The following is a 19,249-nucleotide window of genomic DNA, read 5'->3' on the forward strand; positions in this document are numbered from 1 at the left end:
AAGTAAGGACATGTACATGCATGTTGACATCAATACTAGTCACAGTAGCCAAAAGGTCCCAAATGCCCATCAGTGGATGAATGAATAAACAATGTGTGGTGTATATGTGCAATGGGATACTAATGAGCCATAAGAAGGAACAAAGTACTGATACATGCTACAGTGTAGATGAACCTCAAAGACATTTGCTTAGTAAAAGAAACCAGACATAAAAGGTCACATATTGTGTGATTCCATTTATTAAATATACAAGTTAGGCAAATCCATAGAAACAACAAGCAGATAGCAGTTGCCAGGGCCTAGGGGGAAGGAATGTGGAGGAATGACAGCCTAAAGGTTTTGAGTTTGCTTTTGGGGTGATGAAATGTTCTGGAATTAGAACATTAGTTGTATAACACTGTGAATGCATTAGGAGCCACTGAATTGTATTAAAACAGTAAATTTGAGAGAGAGAGAGATCAAGAAAGAGAATAAAGGAAACCAACTTTAAGGACATTTCTTTTTAAGATTTATTTATTAAGATTATTTAAGAGAGAGAGAGTAAGTAAGAGAGAGCAAGCTGGAGAAGGGGCACAGGAAGAGAGAGAGAATCTCAAGCAGACTCCCCAGTGAGCCCATCACCAGGTTCAGTCTCACAACCCTGAGATCATGACCTGACCCAAAACCAAGAGCCAGACACTTAACCAACTGAGCCACTCTTAGACTTTAGGAATATTTCAACCTTCTGAGTTTATTGATGAGAAAACTCATGCCCAGTGAAGTTAAATAATTGGTCAGTTGATTACTAGTCTGACAGAATGAAGGGGACAGTGGATTAAAAGTGACAAACTGAGTTTAAATTCTTAGAATGTGGGCAAGAATCTGAATCTTTTTTTTTTTTTTTTTAGCAAATTTCCCAATTTGAAAATGTGGCTGGTAATACCTGTCTGTTAGGATTATTTTTTAGAATTAATTGAAATAAGGTCAGCAAAATGCCTGTTAGAATGAGCCTCACATAGTAAGGTACTTAATATACACTGAATTTGAATTTGCAATTCTGTAGTTTAACCTTTTGTTAAACTATAACATAAGTTATCCTGGAAAATATTTTTAGGAATATATTATGTTGGAAGATTGTTGAGTACTGGCTTGATAGCTTGTATAATAGTCTGCTCTTTAAAAAATATTGTTCGGTATTACACCATATTCTAGTTTGTAACCGCTGAGATTGAATTGTCTGTAGCCATCATTTTTAACAAATCACTGTTCCTTTTCTCTTAATTAGTAGAAAGGATTCCCAAATGAATGTAGAGGAAGAATACAACTTCCGTAATTGCTAATATTGCCGTGTAGGCTACTTGAACTCCCTGTGGGATTTTTTTTCACCCACAGTGACCTTTCATAGAGTATGTGCTCTGAAAGAACAAGTCCACAGGGGTAGCATGGCACTGTGCCAATTATCAATGTAATTTTCTATGATGTTAAATCATCTTTGCTTTTATTTGACCATTCTCAATGACAATACTTCATATTTACTTAATAGCTTTCAGCTACAGGGCTCAAAACTCTTTGCAAATATTGAGCCTCAAAACACTCCTTTGAGGCAGGCATACTGTAATTATCCTTTTGGGCTAAGAGAGGAGGAGGATGGTATCATGTAGTTGTTAATGCTCTAATGAGAAAAGAAATAGTCTATGAAAAATAAGTTGCTAGTTATAGGATGGTTTTGTTTTAAAATGAGAAACCTGAAGTTTTTCTGCCTCATGTGGATGATATTTAAGATTTTCATCCCCATTGCAATTTGGCATTTTCTACTTTCAACTGACTGTAAGGTATATAGACTTCTTTTGATTCTAAAGTACAAGAAAATAAGAAAATTGTAAACATGTACCTAAAGTAGTTTGATTGAACTATGTAAATTTGTCAATCCTTTGTGCTCTCGACAGATGAGTAGAATAATTAATGTATTTCATTTTTTAAGATTTTGTTTATCTATTTGAGAGAGAGAGTGCGAGCAAGCAAGGGGAGGCACAGAGCGGGAGGGAGAAAGAATCTGTTGCAGATTCCTGAGCACAGAGCCCCATATGGGGTTCAGTCTTATGACCCTCAGATCAGCAAATCAGATGCCCAACTGACTGAGCCACTCAGGCGCCCTTATATATGTCTTAGCTTTGACAATGACTCAAATGACTACTATTAGTCAGTTCTAAGTTACATAATAGTCACCTCCTCAGATATTTTAGGTTGGCATGGTAGTGACTCTTTAATAATACTGCTGCCACATAAATGCATTTATGCTTCTCTTTGATGATGCATTTTATGAACAAAGTACTACCTAATCATATATCTTTTAGCTGTTTGTTTCTTGAATGGTGACCTTTGGAGATGGAGAGATTACCCTATAAGTTAAGATACAGAACAAGTTTAAAAATACAGTTGAAAAATGTGGCCTAATTAGTAGTAATCCCTTAAAAAAGATGAAACATTTCTCATAAAGAAATTTAGTTTATGTTAGAAGCAAAACCCTGAGTTGCCTTGTGTCAGTTAACATGGGTCAGGGCCAATTTGGAGGCCCAAGGGACATCTAATTTCTTCATAATAGTATCTAAAATATGCAGGTGGCTGACCTACATCGTCATCCCTTCTGGAATTATCTCTTGCTGAATTTGAGTCAGCCTGGGTTGGGGGAGCCAATCCAAGCCGAATCTCTGTATCTGTGGCGCACAGACGAGTGACCACTACCCTGATCCCATCACATTTAGTCAAGAGGATGACGGTAGTAGATAACATTTCTTGACCACTTAATATCTGCCAGGTATTATTCTTTATGCTTTTATGCTTTGTCTCATTGGACCCTTGAAGTTAATAAACCATGAGTCACTTTTAATTATTTGCCCAGGAAGACTGAAAATAATTTACAATTTAATAAAGTAGCCACTGTGCTTCCATAATGATTACTTTGCCACCTGTCTTTAGTGAGGTCCAAGACCACTGCCTATTCTCACAATCTTTATGCTCTTAAACATTTGTTTTGAGAGCCACAAAAATCTCCGGAGGGTAGGTGATTTATTTCCATTTGCTGTGTCCTGTTCTTTCCTGGTGAGGCCGTCTGGGTGGTAAAGTACGTACAGTACTAGAGAATCTGAGAGTTTCTGGTAGGAAAACAGTCCTTACTGACTTGTTCTTAGAGCATCGCTCCTCAAATGAAGTGCAAGTAGGTAACAGGCCAGCTGAGGTACCATGTGAGGCCTCAGGGCCCCTGGCAGCCATGCCCTGTCTGGGGAGGTGGGGTGTCTAATGTTCCCAGCCAATCACCCAGCCTCAAGCTGACTTGTTGGCTCACCACACAGTCAAGTATGAACATAACCATTTATTCAGTACCAGGATGGCAGTTAGGCTCAGGAAACATAATAATTCCCCTTGAAATTTGTAAGAAGTAGCAATCATATTTTATCTTTTTATTAACCTAATTCTCACCTATTGTCTAATTGCTAGGGGGAAATTAAATTTAGACCTTCAAATTTGTATCTAGCAGCTTATTGTTAGTGATCTCAGAAGTTAGCAGTAGTGATTTGTATAAAAGTAGAACATTTCCTGACTGGTATGGCTGCTTGCTGATTGGATTGACAGAGGGCAAGCCTGACCTATTTTCAGAGGGTGCTTTTTACCTCCATTATTCTTTTGGGAGCAGTTTGGTTTTTACAAGTAGTTTTAGGTAGTTTTTGAGGCTCTGAAATAAAAATTCTTTCACCCAGTCAACTTCCTTTACACTGATTAACATCCACTAAGTGGTTCATGTGGCAAGTCAACCCAAATCAACTTCAACGTGGATTCAGAAACCACCAGTCTCATTTCTGCCAGTCTCCCCCACAAAACTTGTCTCCTTTTTGCACATTAATGTTAAAAAGAATGGTGGCCACTTTTTTTTTCTTTTACATACAGTGGCACCTCACCTTAGGGAGAGACGGGTTTTAGAGTCTCATGGCCATGCAGCTGGTGATGATCTTATAGAGACCGGACTATTCTCAGGCAAAGGGAGTCCCTTAGGAATGCGTCATGTTGGATACCAGCATCACGTTCCTAAATAGGTCCGTGTCTGCCATCTTACTGTCCTTTGGGAGTTTGTTGAACAGTGTGCTGGTTCTTTAACTTGTTAAGTACAGTTCATGTATGTCTTTTAGCGCGGTTAGCCCACATCTGCGTTCAATGATGGAGGATGCTGAAATTCGACATTTTCTAGGCTCATTCAGGGACATGGTGGGTCTAAATTACCTGCATTATTTAATTCTCTCTCTCTCTGCAAAGTGTGTAGGTGAAGTCATATAAATGAATCATAGTTGAATTCACATAATTACAATATCATGTCACTCCCCTGTATTACCTGATGACTTGTGCTGTACATGCTTCGTCTCGCACATGCCTCACTTCTCTATGCCTTCAGAGTTGTCAGGTTCTTCTTTCTTAGAATTTAGAAGTACTGCTGTGTTCATTAAGAAAGTCTCCTGCCTATTACCAGCCTCCTGCTGATTTATAGGATTAGAGTCTGTTAGGAGAGAGAAAAGGTTCTTAAATAGAAGCTCACTGGTATTCTGTATTTGTTAGCTAAATATATTCTTAGGAAATCTTGCAGGTAAATATTCTGTGTGCCCAGTGAAAAAGGGAGGGGATGAGATAATGAAGGTGATAGTTGCTAATTTTTAAACTGACAGGGAAAAGTGTGAGTATATTGACCTAATAAGTGCCAGTTTGAAGAATTCTAATATGATTCTCTGTTTTCTTCTAAATATATTGAGCTGGGTTCTATTGCTACCAGCTAAGTAATTTTAATTGGATTTAGATTCAGATAGGACTATCCTCCATGGTTTTCACTCTTGTAGACTCGACTTCTGCCACTTTGTACAGTAGGGGTTTGCCTTAATTTATGTTAGCAACATTAATCACCTATTTATTTTTCTTTTTTTTTTTTAAAAAAAAGATTTTATTTATTTATTCGAGGGGGAGAGAGAGAGAGAGAGAGAGAGAGAGAGAAGCAGGCTCCATTCTTGATCCTGGGTCTCCAGGATCAGGCCCTGGGCTGAAGGCAGCGCTAAACCACTGAGCCACCTGGGCTGCCCTTTATTTTTATTTTTATTTTATTTTATTTTAATTTTAATTTTAATTTTTATTTTTATTTTTATTTTCTAGGCCATTAAAACATATCACATTCATTAGTATAAGAGGAATTCTAAAACTCAATTATCCTAACAAATTAGGACCTGAAAAATTTGAGAGCAACTGTTACATTTAACTTATTATATTTTAAAAGGTCTGGTTGAAGATTACTATTTGTGGGTGTTTTTTGTTTTGTTCTCCTTCCCCTGCAAGGTCAATATTGTTGAAGAAAGGGTTTAGAATTTGTTACTAACTAGCTGTGTGTCATGGAACCAAAGCATTTCACCTCCTTCATCTTGGTGCTTTCCTGTCCAAAATAAAGGGCTTGAGTTCAGTGATTTCTCCCATCCAGGTCATAAAGAACTCCATATTAGATCTGACAGAGTAAGGTGAATGATTTTGAAGGTGGCATTGATATGCAGTGAAAACAACACAGGCTTCAGAATCACACTGTTAGCCTTCCAGGAAGGAAGTAGCTGAAGAATCTCAATCAGGTTACTTACCTATTTGAGGCTCAAATTCTAATCTGAAAATTTGGACAATAATAGCGGCCTAACAAGGTTTGTCTGAGAATTAAATATGATAGGAAATGTAAAAGTGTCTATTACAGTACAGTTTAGTTCATGGGTATCTTTATCCTTTAAAGAGAAGGTTGGGACAAGATAATTTAAATACTCCACTCTTCATAAGGCTAATACTGAGTTTTGTCAAAAGTGGAGCTGGCTGTGAAAGTAGAAGGCACAAAGAAGATTTCTTTGAATTTGTAAATATCCTCTCTAATATCTTGAGGATAGATTGCTATTTGACAGCAATTGGAAGAAAATATAAGGGAAGTTTAGGTCTGTCATAAGACCTTACTGAATTTTTATCTTCGGTGCTAGTCACCTTCTTTTCTTTTCCTGAAGCATTTGAACTTAAATTAGAAATGAATACTAAGTAAACATTAGGCAAAAAGCTGGATCCAATTCTATTGCTTTTTGAATGACTCTGGGCTAATCACAGCTATGTACATCTTTAGAGATAATGTCAAATTTAGGCCTACTAGAATATATGCAATATTTTGAATATTTAAAGGAAAGTCATTTTATGTTTAGACATACAAAATCAAAGAATATGTACCATCAGAACATTTTGGAGAAAATGGCTCACTCATACAGATAGATAATAAAAGTGTATAAATTTGTCAACATTTTCTGTTAGTACCTCATTGGTAGATAATCTTAATACAGTAGACTCTCTTTTGAATTTATGACTTTATAGTTGATATCTTTTAAAAATTGATGGATATTTCATTATAATCTGGCTTGCACATAGCCTTGATCTGAGTATATTGGGTAAGTATCAAGTACTTTATATACTGATTTGTTAAATACATTGATAGATTATAATAGTGGTGTTTGAATTTAGGCTTTGTTTTGTTGTCTTCTGTTAGGATTGCAAAATGTTAACTTTTACCACTGGAGTTGGGTAACCATTTGGGCTTATTACTGTATTAGCTGTGTGACTTTTATGTAGAAAAAGTGAGATTCTACAATGAAAAAATTTGACTATATAAAAAGCTGTATGCTTAAGATAAAAGCCTATCCCTTTGCTTACAACAAAGGAGAGAATCTAACTTTGAACATTTGATAAACTCAGGACTTTGGCAAGAGGTATGAATATACCTGTTCAATTTTAAAATAAGTTAGAAGCAGGTAAGAGTATAAATTATTATGGAAAAGTGTATATAAGATAAAAATTAGGGATATTATAGGCATTCTAATTTCACATTTGTAATAAAGTTATGAAAAGTTAAATGAAGTGTCTTCAAATTTTAAATTTCTAACCAGAAAAAAGTTGTTTTCTATGAATACTACTTTAAAAAAAATAGTCACTGACTTGGTTCTTAAATATTTAGACTAAGTCCTGTAGAAATTTCATCTGAAATGGTTTTAGCAGCATGCAGTATTTATAATTGTAATATAAAATAAGCATGGTGTTTGGATCTTCAAAAACTGGTTCATGAAATTTGCTTAATGCAATTTCCCCAAATGTTTAAGTGACCTTGAGAATTTTTTTCTTTTTAAAAATTTTTTATTTTTTTAAAGAGTTCTTTATTTATTTTTAAAATTTATTCATGAGAGACACAGAAAGAGAGAGAGGCAGAGACACAGGCAGAGGGAGAAGCAGGCTCCCTGCAGGGAGCCTGATGTGGGACTCAATCCCTGGGACCCTGGGATCACGCCCTGAGCCAAAGGCAGCAGCTCAACTGCTGAGCCACCCAGGTGTCCCTAAAAATTTTTATTTTAATTCCAGGTAATTAACAGACAGTGTTATATTAGTTTCAGGTATACAATATAGTAATTCAACACTTCCATATATCACCTTATGCTCACAATGATAGTGCACTCCTTCATCCCTAAGAATTTTTTTTTTTTTAAACAGTATCAGTCACAATGGTGTCCTGTCAAAGAAGTTTAAGTTAAACTGAAGCTAATTTAAAATTACTTAAGATTGGTGCTTGGTCAGGAGGAATTGTTTCACCTGGCATTTCCCTTGGTTAAAAATCACCTAAGCAAAGAAGTAGATTTAAAAAATATTGGTGAGCTTGCTTTCATTCAAGCCAAGAAAGTATAACAAATTATAACAAATTCTGTTGTTGATATAAATAAAATATTTAAACTTAATGTTTTGAGTTTCAGTTTTTCAGTTAATGTTTTGGAAAAATATTAACCATTAAAGTATGCTTTCAAATACATGAATGGTGTACACAATTTTTTGCCTCAGGTTCTAAGCACTCATAAGAACTTTACAGTAGTATACTGCTGGTTCCCCTTTCCTAGACTTTTGCTATTGTTGCCATATATTTTTCTTACACATTTCATAAGCCTCACACTATGTGATTATTTTTGTTTAAACACATCATTATCTTTTAAAGAAATTTAAGGTCTCAAGTCAGTTGACCTAAGACAGGGAGATTATTGGGGTGGCCCTGACCCATTCAGGTATGCTTTTTAAATGCTTTTAAACAGTTTTCACTGTCTAATGGCAGAAGAAATCAGCAAGATTCACAGCCAGAGACTCCACATTCAATGTTTCCGATTTGAAGATGGAGAATTGGTGAGACAGAATGAGGGCAGTCCCTAGGAGGAAACATGTTCTCTGGTAGACAGCAAGGAAACAGGGAACACAGACCATTAGCTGCAAGAACTAAATTCTGCACCAACCTGAGTGAGCTTGGAAGTGGATGCTTCCCCAGAACCTCCAGATAGAGCCCCACCTGAATGACACCTGATGATAATACCTTCGTGAGACTCAAACCAGAGAGGCTAGCCATGCCTGTCTGAAATTCTGACCTACAGAACGGTGACCTAATAATTGGATGTTGTTTTAAGCCACTATGTTTCTAGTAGTTATATAGCAATAAAAATTAATACACCTTGTGAGACCTTTTACCAGTCTGAACACTTCCCTGAGGCTCTGTGTTAGCTCCCTCTGAAATCTCAGCATAGGATCTTCCAGTCCCACTCTAGATTTTATCTTTACCTGGAAGCCATTACGTTCTTTGAGAATCTTTTTATCACCTGGAGGTGCTTATTAGGTCACAAGGCTTTATTTAACCCGGTGCTTCCTTGCCCCTTTAGAATTAATGGTATATTCTTTAGCTTTCCTCTCATATGTTATCATATGCAGTGAGAATGTACATTAGGAATATTTCGTCTTCTCAAGTTTTCTGCCAACAACAGTATTTCTAAACTTTCTCCCAAAATAAAACAAGGATCCTGCAACCACTGATAGGTCCATGAGGCTTCCACTAACCCTCTCCTCAGTGCCCTTTGGCTTTAATGTTCTCCACCTCGTTTTCATGCCAATGGCCACTAAATTCCTCAGGTGAGCATCCTAATTCAGAAATACAGGCATTTCTGTTGGCCAGCCCCAGAAGTCAGTAGTACCATTTCTGTTGTCCCCTATTGGTTGAAGCAATCACAAAGGTCTGCCAGGTTCATGGAGGAGTGATACCGGCCCCACTTCTATATGGGATAAATCTTTTTTTAAGATTTTATTTATTTATTCATGAGAGACACACAGAGGCAGAGACATAGGCAGAGGGAGAAGCAGGCTCTCTATAGGGAGCCTGATGTGTGACTCGATCCCAGGACACCAGGATCATGACTTAAGCCAAAGGCAGACGCTCAACCACTGAGCCACCCAGGTGCCTTACGGGACAAGTCTTAAAGTCATGTTGTAAGAGAGGGATGAGATACTGTGTCTATATTTGGAGAATTAAATACACTACAGATCTCAGTATGTTAACTTGTATATTAAAATTGCATTTTGTCTGCTTTCTAATGCTCTTTCAAAATAAAATGGTACTAATCTTCTGGCCCATTTCACAATTACAGATTCATAGGAACATGTAAAGTTTTGTTTATAATAGTCCTATAGTATATCCACTACTAACATCAGCCAACTGGTACGTTCTGAATTTAATTAAAGTTATTAGGTGCCAGTTCAAGCAGAATTTTTTTTCTTGTTTAATGACTTTAAAATTTTTTTTTTTAAAGATTTTATTTATTTATTCATGATAGTCACAGAGAGAGAGAGAGAGAGAGAGAGAGAGAGAGAGAGGCAGAGACACAGGCAGAGGGAGAAGCAGGCTCCATGCACCAGGAGCCCGATGTGGGATTCGATCCTGGGTCTCCAGGATCGCGCCCTGGGCCAAAGGCAGGCGCCAAACCGCTGCACCACCCAGGGATCCCGACTTTAAAATTTTAAAGAAAAGTATTCTCTTAACTGAATCTGTCTGTAACTCTCTTATTTGTTTTATAGTGGTGCCTTTTTTTTAAAGAAAGCTCTAATGGAAACTAGGTAATATATTATTATTCTGTGCTATCCATGTCTCTTATCATATAGGTCAAGCTGATAGTATGGAGCCTTGAGGAAGTCTCAAGGGATACAAGGGAGCCTTGTATCTTGTGGAGTCTCTCATCTCTGGTCTTTGCCTCACACGGAGGCCTCCTGCTTTTAGCTATTCTGGCATGAGGAGAGACTCTTTCTCAAGTGTTTCTCCTCATGTAATATTCCATACGGAACTTAACTTACGAGGAGCAACTAGATAAATACCAGGATTTTCTGAATGGCTGTGGAACACACAGCTCAGTAAACTATTACTGAAAGCAAGTTGTGTTCCTGTTGAGATGCACTCACAGTTCATGTCATAATATAGTATCCACTAGATTTTATAAGAATGGCGCAAACGCGGGCAATCCTTTTTACCCCTTCTACTCTTAAACAGGCTGACACAATAAATCAGCGTTGCTTTGATTACATGTATCCAATAAAATCTCAGCAGATCATCTCCTTTTAAAAAATAAATCTCTTCTGTGGTGCTCGTGAACTGGGCACCTGCTTAGTTCTGTGGCTCCCGTAGTCTGACCTGTAGTGTGACTTACATCTCTCACACCTGTCAAATTATGTATATTCAGAAGAATGCATGAAACACAGATGTACAGTTAATCACAGAGCTAACATCTGTGTAACTACCACCCAGAGCAGGGTATAAAATATTGCCAGCCTGCCAGAAGTCTCCTTAGCTTCTTCTAAATAAATTCCCCTGCCTTCCTCTCCCATGCACTCACCCTTCTCTGGTAACATTTTCCTATTTCTCATGATAATTTTATCCCCTAACCATGTATCTCCAAACACCAATTTGGCTTTGACGGTTTTATTTTTGACCATATTTCATAAAAATCATATTGATTATGTTCTTTTGTTTCTGGCTTCTTCGACATTATGTTTGTGATATTCATCCTTGTCATGTAGAACTGTAGTCTATTCGTTTGCAGTGTTGTATAGTGTTTTATTATATGAACAAATGACATTTTACTTATTCTTTATACTGTTGATGGGCATTTGGATTGTTTCCAGTTTTTAGCTAATATATATACTGTCGCTGTGGATATTCTTGTACATTGCCTCATGTTACATAGGATCACCCATTCCTTTTGAGTTTCTGCTTTGTGAGTGGACTTGCTGGGCTTTATGATATGCCCAAAGCCACAGTGAAAATTCTTTCTGAGGCATGCCTCTTTCGATAGACTTCTTTTGGATGTGTCAGACTTCCGTGAGACAACTCTTTGAGAACTGGGAGGCTTTTGATTTAGCTGAGAGGGCCTAGTAAGCCCCTCCATAGTCCATTTAGGGCATTAACAAAAGGTTTTACATCTACTCACCTGATTTGATCTACAGTCCTAGATAGTATTGTGTTGGAGAATGTTTGCCAGCTGAGAGACTGGAGATGAGAAGTTACTGTATTTTTCAACCCAGCAAATCCTGGCCCATCTTTATTCCTCCTAAATTTTCCTTGTAAAGGGATTACTTTTTTCTTTGGTTCATCCCTTTCTTGCCATTATTACCTTATCATGTGTGGCTAGGAACAATGAGGTGACTTTCCACATTTGCCTAGAGATCTTAGGCAAATCCAAATCAAATGTTCATTAAGTAACTTCTTAACCTTCTGAGTATTATATAGGTAACATACTTTTACCTTTTTTTTTTTTTTGCTACATACACAGGCTCCTAAATTTTTTAGCCTCTGATGAAAATTTTCTTACTGTTTTCCAGTTTTTCTTACAGTTTGTGCACCATTTTTCAAGCCTTAGGCCACTTTTTGGTTCCAAAGCCAGTATTACATATATACTATATGTATATAATTACATATAATTATAGGTATAATTATGGCAATACTTCACTGTGGATACTGTTTGCCATTGCTTTATAACAAACCACTTCAAAATTCAGTGGTTTAGAATGCTAACCATTTATTATTGTTCATGAGTCTGTGAGTGGGCAAGATAGTTTGCTCTCTGGGCTTGGCTGATCCCAGCTGGCCTTGCTCATGTGTGGGTGGTTTGCTGGGGGTAGGCTAGTTTAGGACGGCTTCCTTCGTTGCGGTGATGGGGGTGCTTGGGCTTCATGTCTTTCATCATTGAGTGGCTGAGCCTGGGCTTGTTCACTTGGTTCAGAGGGAACGTGAAATGACACCAGGCTTCTTGAGACATAGGTGCAGAACTGGCTCCCTGTTGTTGACTTCACATTCTATTGGCCAAAGTAGAGTCAAAAATAGGGAAATAGACTCTATTTATGGAAGATGCTACAGAATCACATTTCAGAGGTAATGTCTATAACAAGGGGTGAAGAATTGGAGTCATTTTCACCATCTGCTTTAAAGTATGTGTATATTTAATTTTAAAGTAGTTGTATGGAATACACTTACACCAACAGTGTATCAGCATGCTTGTTTGGCGTCGTTACCAGAACGTGGTAAGAAGTCTTTTTAGTTTTAGACTTTTTGGTAAATGTAGCTTTTACTTTATTGTGGCTTAAATATTTATTTTGTAAATTGCTAATAAGATGGCTCATCTTTACCCCCTCCTGCACCTTTTTTTAATTACTCATTTGAATGTCTGCCTCTATTAAGGAGGAAAGGAGGAATGCCTCCAAAGGCTGGGTTTACTTCCCTGGACTGCTTTGGGATCCTGAACAAAAATCGCTACTTTGTTGTCAGCTCTCTAGTGCTTTCATGCAAATGTTTTTGAATTTTTGTTTTTGGATTTTTGTCACGTTTTTCTATTTAATCCTTAGTGGGAGAGTTTGGTCTTAGTCTCCCATTCTTGGAAGTAGATAATTCATTCCTATCTTTGTAGTTTGACTTTCATGAATCTGACAGATTTGGGCATGTGCATCTAAAGCTTTAAGAATTAATCTACATTATAGAAAAACTTTGTAAATGAAGTGCCATTTGTCTTGCAAGCAATTATTTTTTCCCCAGGTCTGGCTAATTTGTTGGCAAACAGTTTAGTTGTGCTTTGACATGTAACAGGTGCTAACATCTTTTGCAGTCTTGTCCACAGGACTAGAGGGTCTAGGTCACATGTTCATTAATTAAGTCCAGGAAATTTTATTTCTCCTGTGGCTAATCATTTATACTTGACAAGAATCTGTCATCTGTGCCTCTAATCTCCCTGCTTCTACCTTTGTTCTCTGAAGCTTATTTTTCACACAGTCATAATTTTTAAACATAGTTCAGATTATGTCATTCTTCTGTGCAGTATGCTCTAAGGGCTTCCCTTATTACTCAGAATAACAACCCGAAGGCCTTAGCTTAGCCCACAAGGTCCTCCAAGAGATAGCTCTATGCTGTCTGGTCAACCTTATCTCTTACCTGTTTCCCCTGCTCACTCTGTTCTAACCACAGAAGTTGCCTTGTTTGTCCTGCTGCACTTCAGTCATGCTCCTGCCTCATGGCCTTTGCACTCCATTTCCTCTTCTAGAATGCTTCTTTGCTTGAAATCTATGTGGATTGCTGTTTCCCTCTGTTAGGTCTCTGCCCAAATATCTTACCAGAGAGAAGCCTTCCTGGAACGCATCACACATAATGACAGCGGCCCTCCTGTCATTCTTTATCCACTTAACTTATTCTACTTTTCTTCGTAGAACTGTCACCCCTAACATAACTGTTACTTACTATGTTTGTTTGCTGTTTCCCTGTCCTAGAAAGCAAACTCCCAGAGAGCAGGAAGAAACATGCCTAAAACAGTGCCTGGCACATGGTAGGTGTCCAGTTATTACTAATTTTTTTTTTTTTAAGATTTTATTTATTTATTCATGAGAGACACACACACACAGAGAGGCAGAGACACAGGCAGAGAGAGAAGCAGGCTCCATGCAGGGAGTCCGACGTGGGACTCAATTCTGGGTCCCTAGGATCACACTCTGGGCTGAAGGCAGCACTAAACCTCTGAGCCATCTGGGCTGCCCATAAGTTTTTAATGAATAAATCCCGTAGCCACCACAGTGTTTTTATTTCACACATACAGACTGTTCTAAAATGCTGAGCTAAATAGTTAAGTCGGACAACAGTAAAACATAGAAACTTTTACCAGCAGATAGAATGGAGACCTCTCTGACCTCACAGAAGAGCCAATTTGAGCCCTGAACACATCGGGCCATGGTGATAATGTTAAAGATCTCTCTTCATGCACTGACAGCGATGACTAAGACATTGTCTCTCTGATCTTAAAAATTAATAAACCGCCAATCAGGAATTGATTATAGAGGGAAATATTTTTTTCTGCATCTTAATCTTTATGAGAATTTAAAATGAGTATAATTATTTTAATTAAGCATGATTGCTAAGGAAGCTGGCTGTATAGACAAATACTTTGTTGAATGGAATATGTCTTTTTTTTCCCCAAGTTTTTATTTAAATTTTAGCTAACATACACTGCAATGTTGGTTTCGGAGTAGAATTCAGTGGTTCATCACTTAGATACATTATTCAATGCTCATCAAAAGTGCCCTCTTTAATACCCATCACCCATCTAGCCCATCCACCCAGCTCCTTCCATCAACCCTCAGTTAGTTCTCCTCATTTACGAGTCTCTTATGGTTTACTTCCCTCTCTCTTCTTACCCCTCCCCCCCATATGTTCACCTGTTTTGTTTCCTAACTTACACCCATGAGTAAAATCATATGGTAATTGTCTTTCCCTATTTCACGTAGCATCATACACTCCAACTCCATCCACAAAATGGGAAATAGGGAATTCAAATTTGGCATTTTAACAAATCCAACATTTTGCTAATAAGTGGTTTTGGGAATGGGCTTAAAAAGTTTAATAAATTTAATATCTTAAAATAGTGATTTCAGCTGTGATTTCAGTCATCAAGGGATAGTTTTCTCTCTGAGCCTGTACCTACCTTCTCTTGTCCTATAGTTACCTTCTCTTATACTCCCTGAGCCTGTACCTATCTTCCATCAATCAAAACTCTCAGGATAGTCACACAAATATTTTTCATGTTCTGTGTTAGACACATCTGTTTGGGTACCACCGGTCTGAAGTAAGACTGTAGTCATTGCTGGAATAGGGCTAAATCTGTGTCACAGGGACAATAGTGTCCAAGTACTAGGTATTTAGTATGTGCCAGCGCTTAAAATATATTATCTAGGGGTGCCTGGGTAGCTCAGTTGGTTAAGTTTCTGTCTTCGGCTCAGGTCATGATCAAGCCCCTCTCCTTCTGCCTTGTTTGCTGTCTTTCTCTTCAGATATATAAGTAAAATCTTAAAAATATATAAATTATCTAATTTATTCTTCACAATAGTTCTGTGTAATAGAGACTATTCTTTCCATTCTAGAAAAGCAAGATCATATAGCTAGTAAGTAACTGAGTTGAGATCTGAATACAGATCTGACTCCAATGTAATAAAGCATGTAATGAATAACTCTCCTGATTCAGAGACAAAGTTATTTCAGCAATTGATTTTCAATAGAAAATGGGGAAAAAGAGTCAAAAATGAGAATATGAAAAATATATAGTGGAAAAATATATTGATGTTGAGCAATTATTTATGTCAATTTCAGCCATAGAAGAAAATCAGGAATCAAATTTTACATTAGAATAATAAATACTGATGAAATTATATCTTATATTTTGGGTAAATTCAATTGTATATTTCTGCTAATGAAATGCATAGTGTTAATAAAGTATGAAAATATTTAAAACCCATTATGTGCCATGCTCTGTGATAGGTGGTTCTGCATGGATATAAAAGGGTATGAAGGTTTCTCCACAGGATGGACTCACAGTGATGTGAGCAAGGCTTGGAAACAATGCATTTCATTGGGAAATTTGTTAAGCACCTAAAATGGTGCCTGACATACTAGATACTTCTAAATGGTAATGAGTCATAGAGGTGTATTCAATGTGCAGCATGTACACATAGATGTGGGGGATTGATCTTTTCTATATACCTAGGGAAGACTCCACAGAGGAGTACACATTTCAAATAGGCTTTCAAAAGTGAGTGAAAAAAGGAATGGATAATCTGAGTAAAAGGAAGAGTATGCACAATGGCTGACTATATTCAGTAAGATTGAATCCTAAATATAGGACCTAGAAAAATGCTTAGTTCACTTCCTTTGTGGTTTTTCTCTTTAAACAATTAGAAAGCAGTTTATTTACATTGTGAGTAGAGTCTTCCAATAGCATTGTACTATACTTTGAGGGAGTTAGTGACAAAATCAAGAATACTTATTTTAAATTTTTTTTTTTTATCTTCAGGCATTTGGATACCTAACCTAACTGCACCATGTATAGTATGTCAGGATACTATTTAATCCTTAAAAGAGAAAATTTCCTAACTCTGTTGGCCTATAAGAATTATTTTGTAAAACCATGAGCTTTATTTCAAAGTGACCATGTAGAAGCTTTAGGCATCTAGTGCATATGTTCCATTCTGAAGACTTTTGAGAATAAATCAGGATGAAATAGTAGTGGGTCAGGGATTGGAAGTGGTAAAGTACCTTCATGTGGTGCCTGATACACTAGAGGCTTCTGAATGGTCATGAATTGTAGAGGTCAGTTTCAAGTGCAATTGGCCAGCAAACAGCAGGTGGTTTTCTGTCTGTGGGCCTCCCTTGCTATACTTGTGATCCCATCCTCTGCCTAGTAAGTCTACAAAAATACAAATACCGTGCTTAGAAAAAGGTCAGTATTTCTATTTCCTTTTAGAAAATGTTATCAAACCATGACTATTTATAATTTATTGCAAAATGCTTGTGTTAGTGACAAATATATAATTTAAGGGGCTGAATCAAATAATTAAGAAAATTATTTTTTAGTTGGATAAATGATTAAATGAGAAATACCAGAGAAACACATTTATCTGCATTTTGAATGATACCAAACATATATAGTGATTTTCCTTCTACCTTTGTAAACACTCTTGTGGTTGGTAGTGTTCCTGTCAGAATACAGTATCATGCCATTCTGTAGCATGTGGGACTATACGGCAGTAATTAATGGGGATGAGTTGTTTAGACTGCTAAAATATCCAGGAATTTCCAGAGTTCTCATGCCAGCAGAGAATCATTGAAATACAATCTGAAATTGCCTGTGTTTATAATTTAAATATGGAGGAGATTCTAATGAATATTTAGATATATGCACTCCCAGAATTCTTATCTTTTGTGAGGCCCCTGGGAAGCTCAGTCGGTTAAGCATCTGACTGTTTTGGCTCAGATCAAGATCTCAGGGTTGTGAGATTGAGCTAAGTGTTGGGCTCCGCTCTCACCACAGTTTGCTTGAGATTCTCTTCCTCTCCCTCCTCCTCTCCCCTTATCCCTGCTTGGGCTCTATTTCTCTTTCAAATAAATGAAATCTTAAAAAAAAAAAGGTTTTCTTTTTCTACTGGTCATTGTTTTAAGGACAAACTATGAATTTTTTAAAATATAAATTTATTCTGAAAATTTACTTCAAATTCATTAAGTTACATATTTTTCTAGCTTGGCAGTAGACTAATAAATTCATTATATACTGACCCTCAAAGAGTCACAGAATCCTAATGTGAGATGCTGCATCAAAACATGAGAAAGACACAGTACTTGCTCTTTTTAATTAAATGGGATAGGTAAGGCTGGAGGGACAGGAAAGCAGCTGAAGATGGGTAAGTCTCCCAGGCACGAGGAAATAGATTGACTCTTTTTAACTGCTCTTTTGATTGCATCAGGTGTAAAGATTTTAGTTGAAGGAGAAACCTCAAGAAGGACTGCTGTCTGTGAAGATACATAGTAATACTGGAAATGTTCATTTGTTGGTACCAAAGCTTCTTTACCTTCTTTGGTTTTTTTTTTTTTTTGAAAGATTTTATATACTTATTCATGAGAGACACAGAGAGAGGCAGAGACATAGGCAGAAGGAGAAACAGGCTCCCTGCGGGATCCTGATGTGGGTCTTGATCCTGGCACTCTGGGATCACGCCCTGAGCCGAAGGCAGATGCCCAACCACTGAGCCACCCAAGCATCCCTCTTTACCTTCTTTGTAAACCTCTAGTAATTTATTTGTCCTCAGATCCTTGGCTTGTAAAACTTCAAGAAAACCCATTGCTTTAGTCAAGGTGACATGCATTCTTACCACCTTGGTTCTGAAAATAGGAAGAGGATGTAGGACAGTTGTTTTAGGTTCTGATTTTCTTCTCTCTCACTGGAAACTACATGCTTCATTTCACTTCTTCCAGCTAGACACCCTGTGATAAAAATGGCAGAATGAGAAGCCCTCAGAAGAAAGAAGTTTGACAAGCTTTGATGACTGTTCTTTCTTCCGAGGGCTTGTTCTTACTTGACAATTATGTCTTTGTTCTTTTTCATGACATTTTCCTTTTGTTTTAGAAAATAATGCTGTGGGTAGATAGAGCTTTAAAAAATATGTTATTTCTTAGAAAATAAAATATTGCCAGTGTCATGAGGCCCGCCAGTGTGTGTGTGTGTGTGTGCGCGCGCGCGCGCACATGCACATGTATGGTACTGGTCTGTGAAGTCCAGTCATGGGAACAAATGTAACTTTGTGTGTCAGCTGCATTCAGATAAGACAAAATAAAAGTCTGGGAACTGCTAACACAGTGGACAGATCACAGGCTTTGGACTCAGCAAGCCTGATTCAAATTCTTTCTCTGATGTGGTGTTCCTCTTTTTCATCTTTAAAATGGGTTGCAAATACCTATCTCCTAGGGTTATTGTGAGGATTGACCGTGACAATGTGAGTGTGATGGTGTAGTGCCAAGTACATGATGATGTGGAATAATTTTAGTTTCCTCTTTTTTATGTTTTTAGAAATAGTTGGGGGTAGAGGGAATCTCAGGTAAAGTTACCATTTAAATCGAATGTAAACCCAAGAGAACAAAATGAAGAAAGGAAAGGGCCTTGGCACTCTACGTTTGATGAACTTCTTAGTAAAGGGACATGGCATAGTGCCTTGTACATACTTGGAATTTAGTAAATATGTGTTGATTTTAAATTATTGGAAAATTTTGGGTAAGGGAATTAATATAATTGAGTTATAAAATAAAAATACATCAAAAAAATTTTTAAAGATTGATTGATTGATTGATTGATTTATGATAGACAGAGAGAGAGAGAGAGAGAGAGAGGCAGAGACACAGGAGGAGGGAGAAGCAGGCTCCATTCTGGGAGCCTGATGCGGGACTCGATCCCGGGACTCCAGGATCGCGCCCTGGGCCAGAGGCAGGCGCTAAACTGCTGAGCCACCCAGAGATCCCCAAAATACATCAAATTTAGAGAAA

At 37.4% G+C, this 19,249-nt stretch overlaps 1 protein-coding gene across 5 annotated transcripts in view; it reads left to right on the plus strand.

Moving 5' to 3' along the window:
• The window catches only part of COMMD10 (COMM domain containing 10), a 187,569-nt gene that overhangs the window by 46,378 nt on the left and 121,942 nt on the right, over positions 1 to 19,249 (plus strand). Inside the window, exon 6 of one of the 5 annotated variants that reach the window (XM_049115970.1) lies at positions 13,666 to 13,740. The exons of the other annotated variants lie outside the window; for them this stretch is intronic. Coding sequence (XP_048971927.1) covers positions 13,666 to 13,725 — 60 coding nt within the window. The 3' untranslated portion in view covers positions 13,726 to 13,740. Of the gene's footprint in view, positions 1 to 13,665; positions 13,741 to 19,249 lie in introns of those variants that run through there. 5 annotated transcript variants of the gene reach the window in all.

Source organism: Canis lupus, chromosome 11 (genome assembly GCF_003254725.2).
Source record: "Canis lupus dingo isolate Sandy chromosome 11, ASM325472v2, whole genome shotgun sequence".
Taxonomy (NCBI): domain Eukaryota; kingdom Metazoa; phylum Chordata; class Mammalia; order Carnivora; family Canidae; genus Canis; species Canis lupus.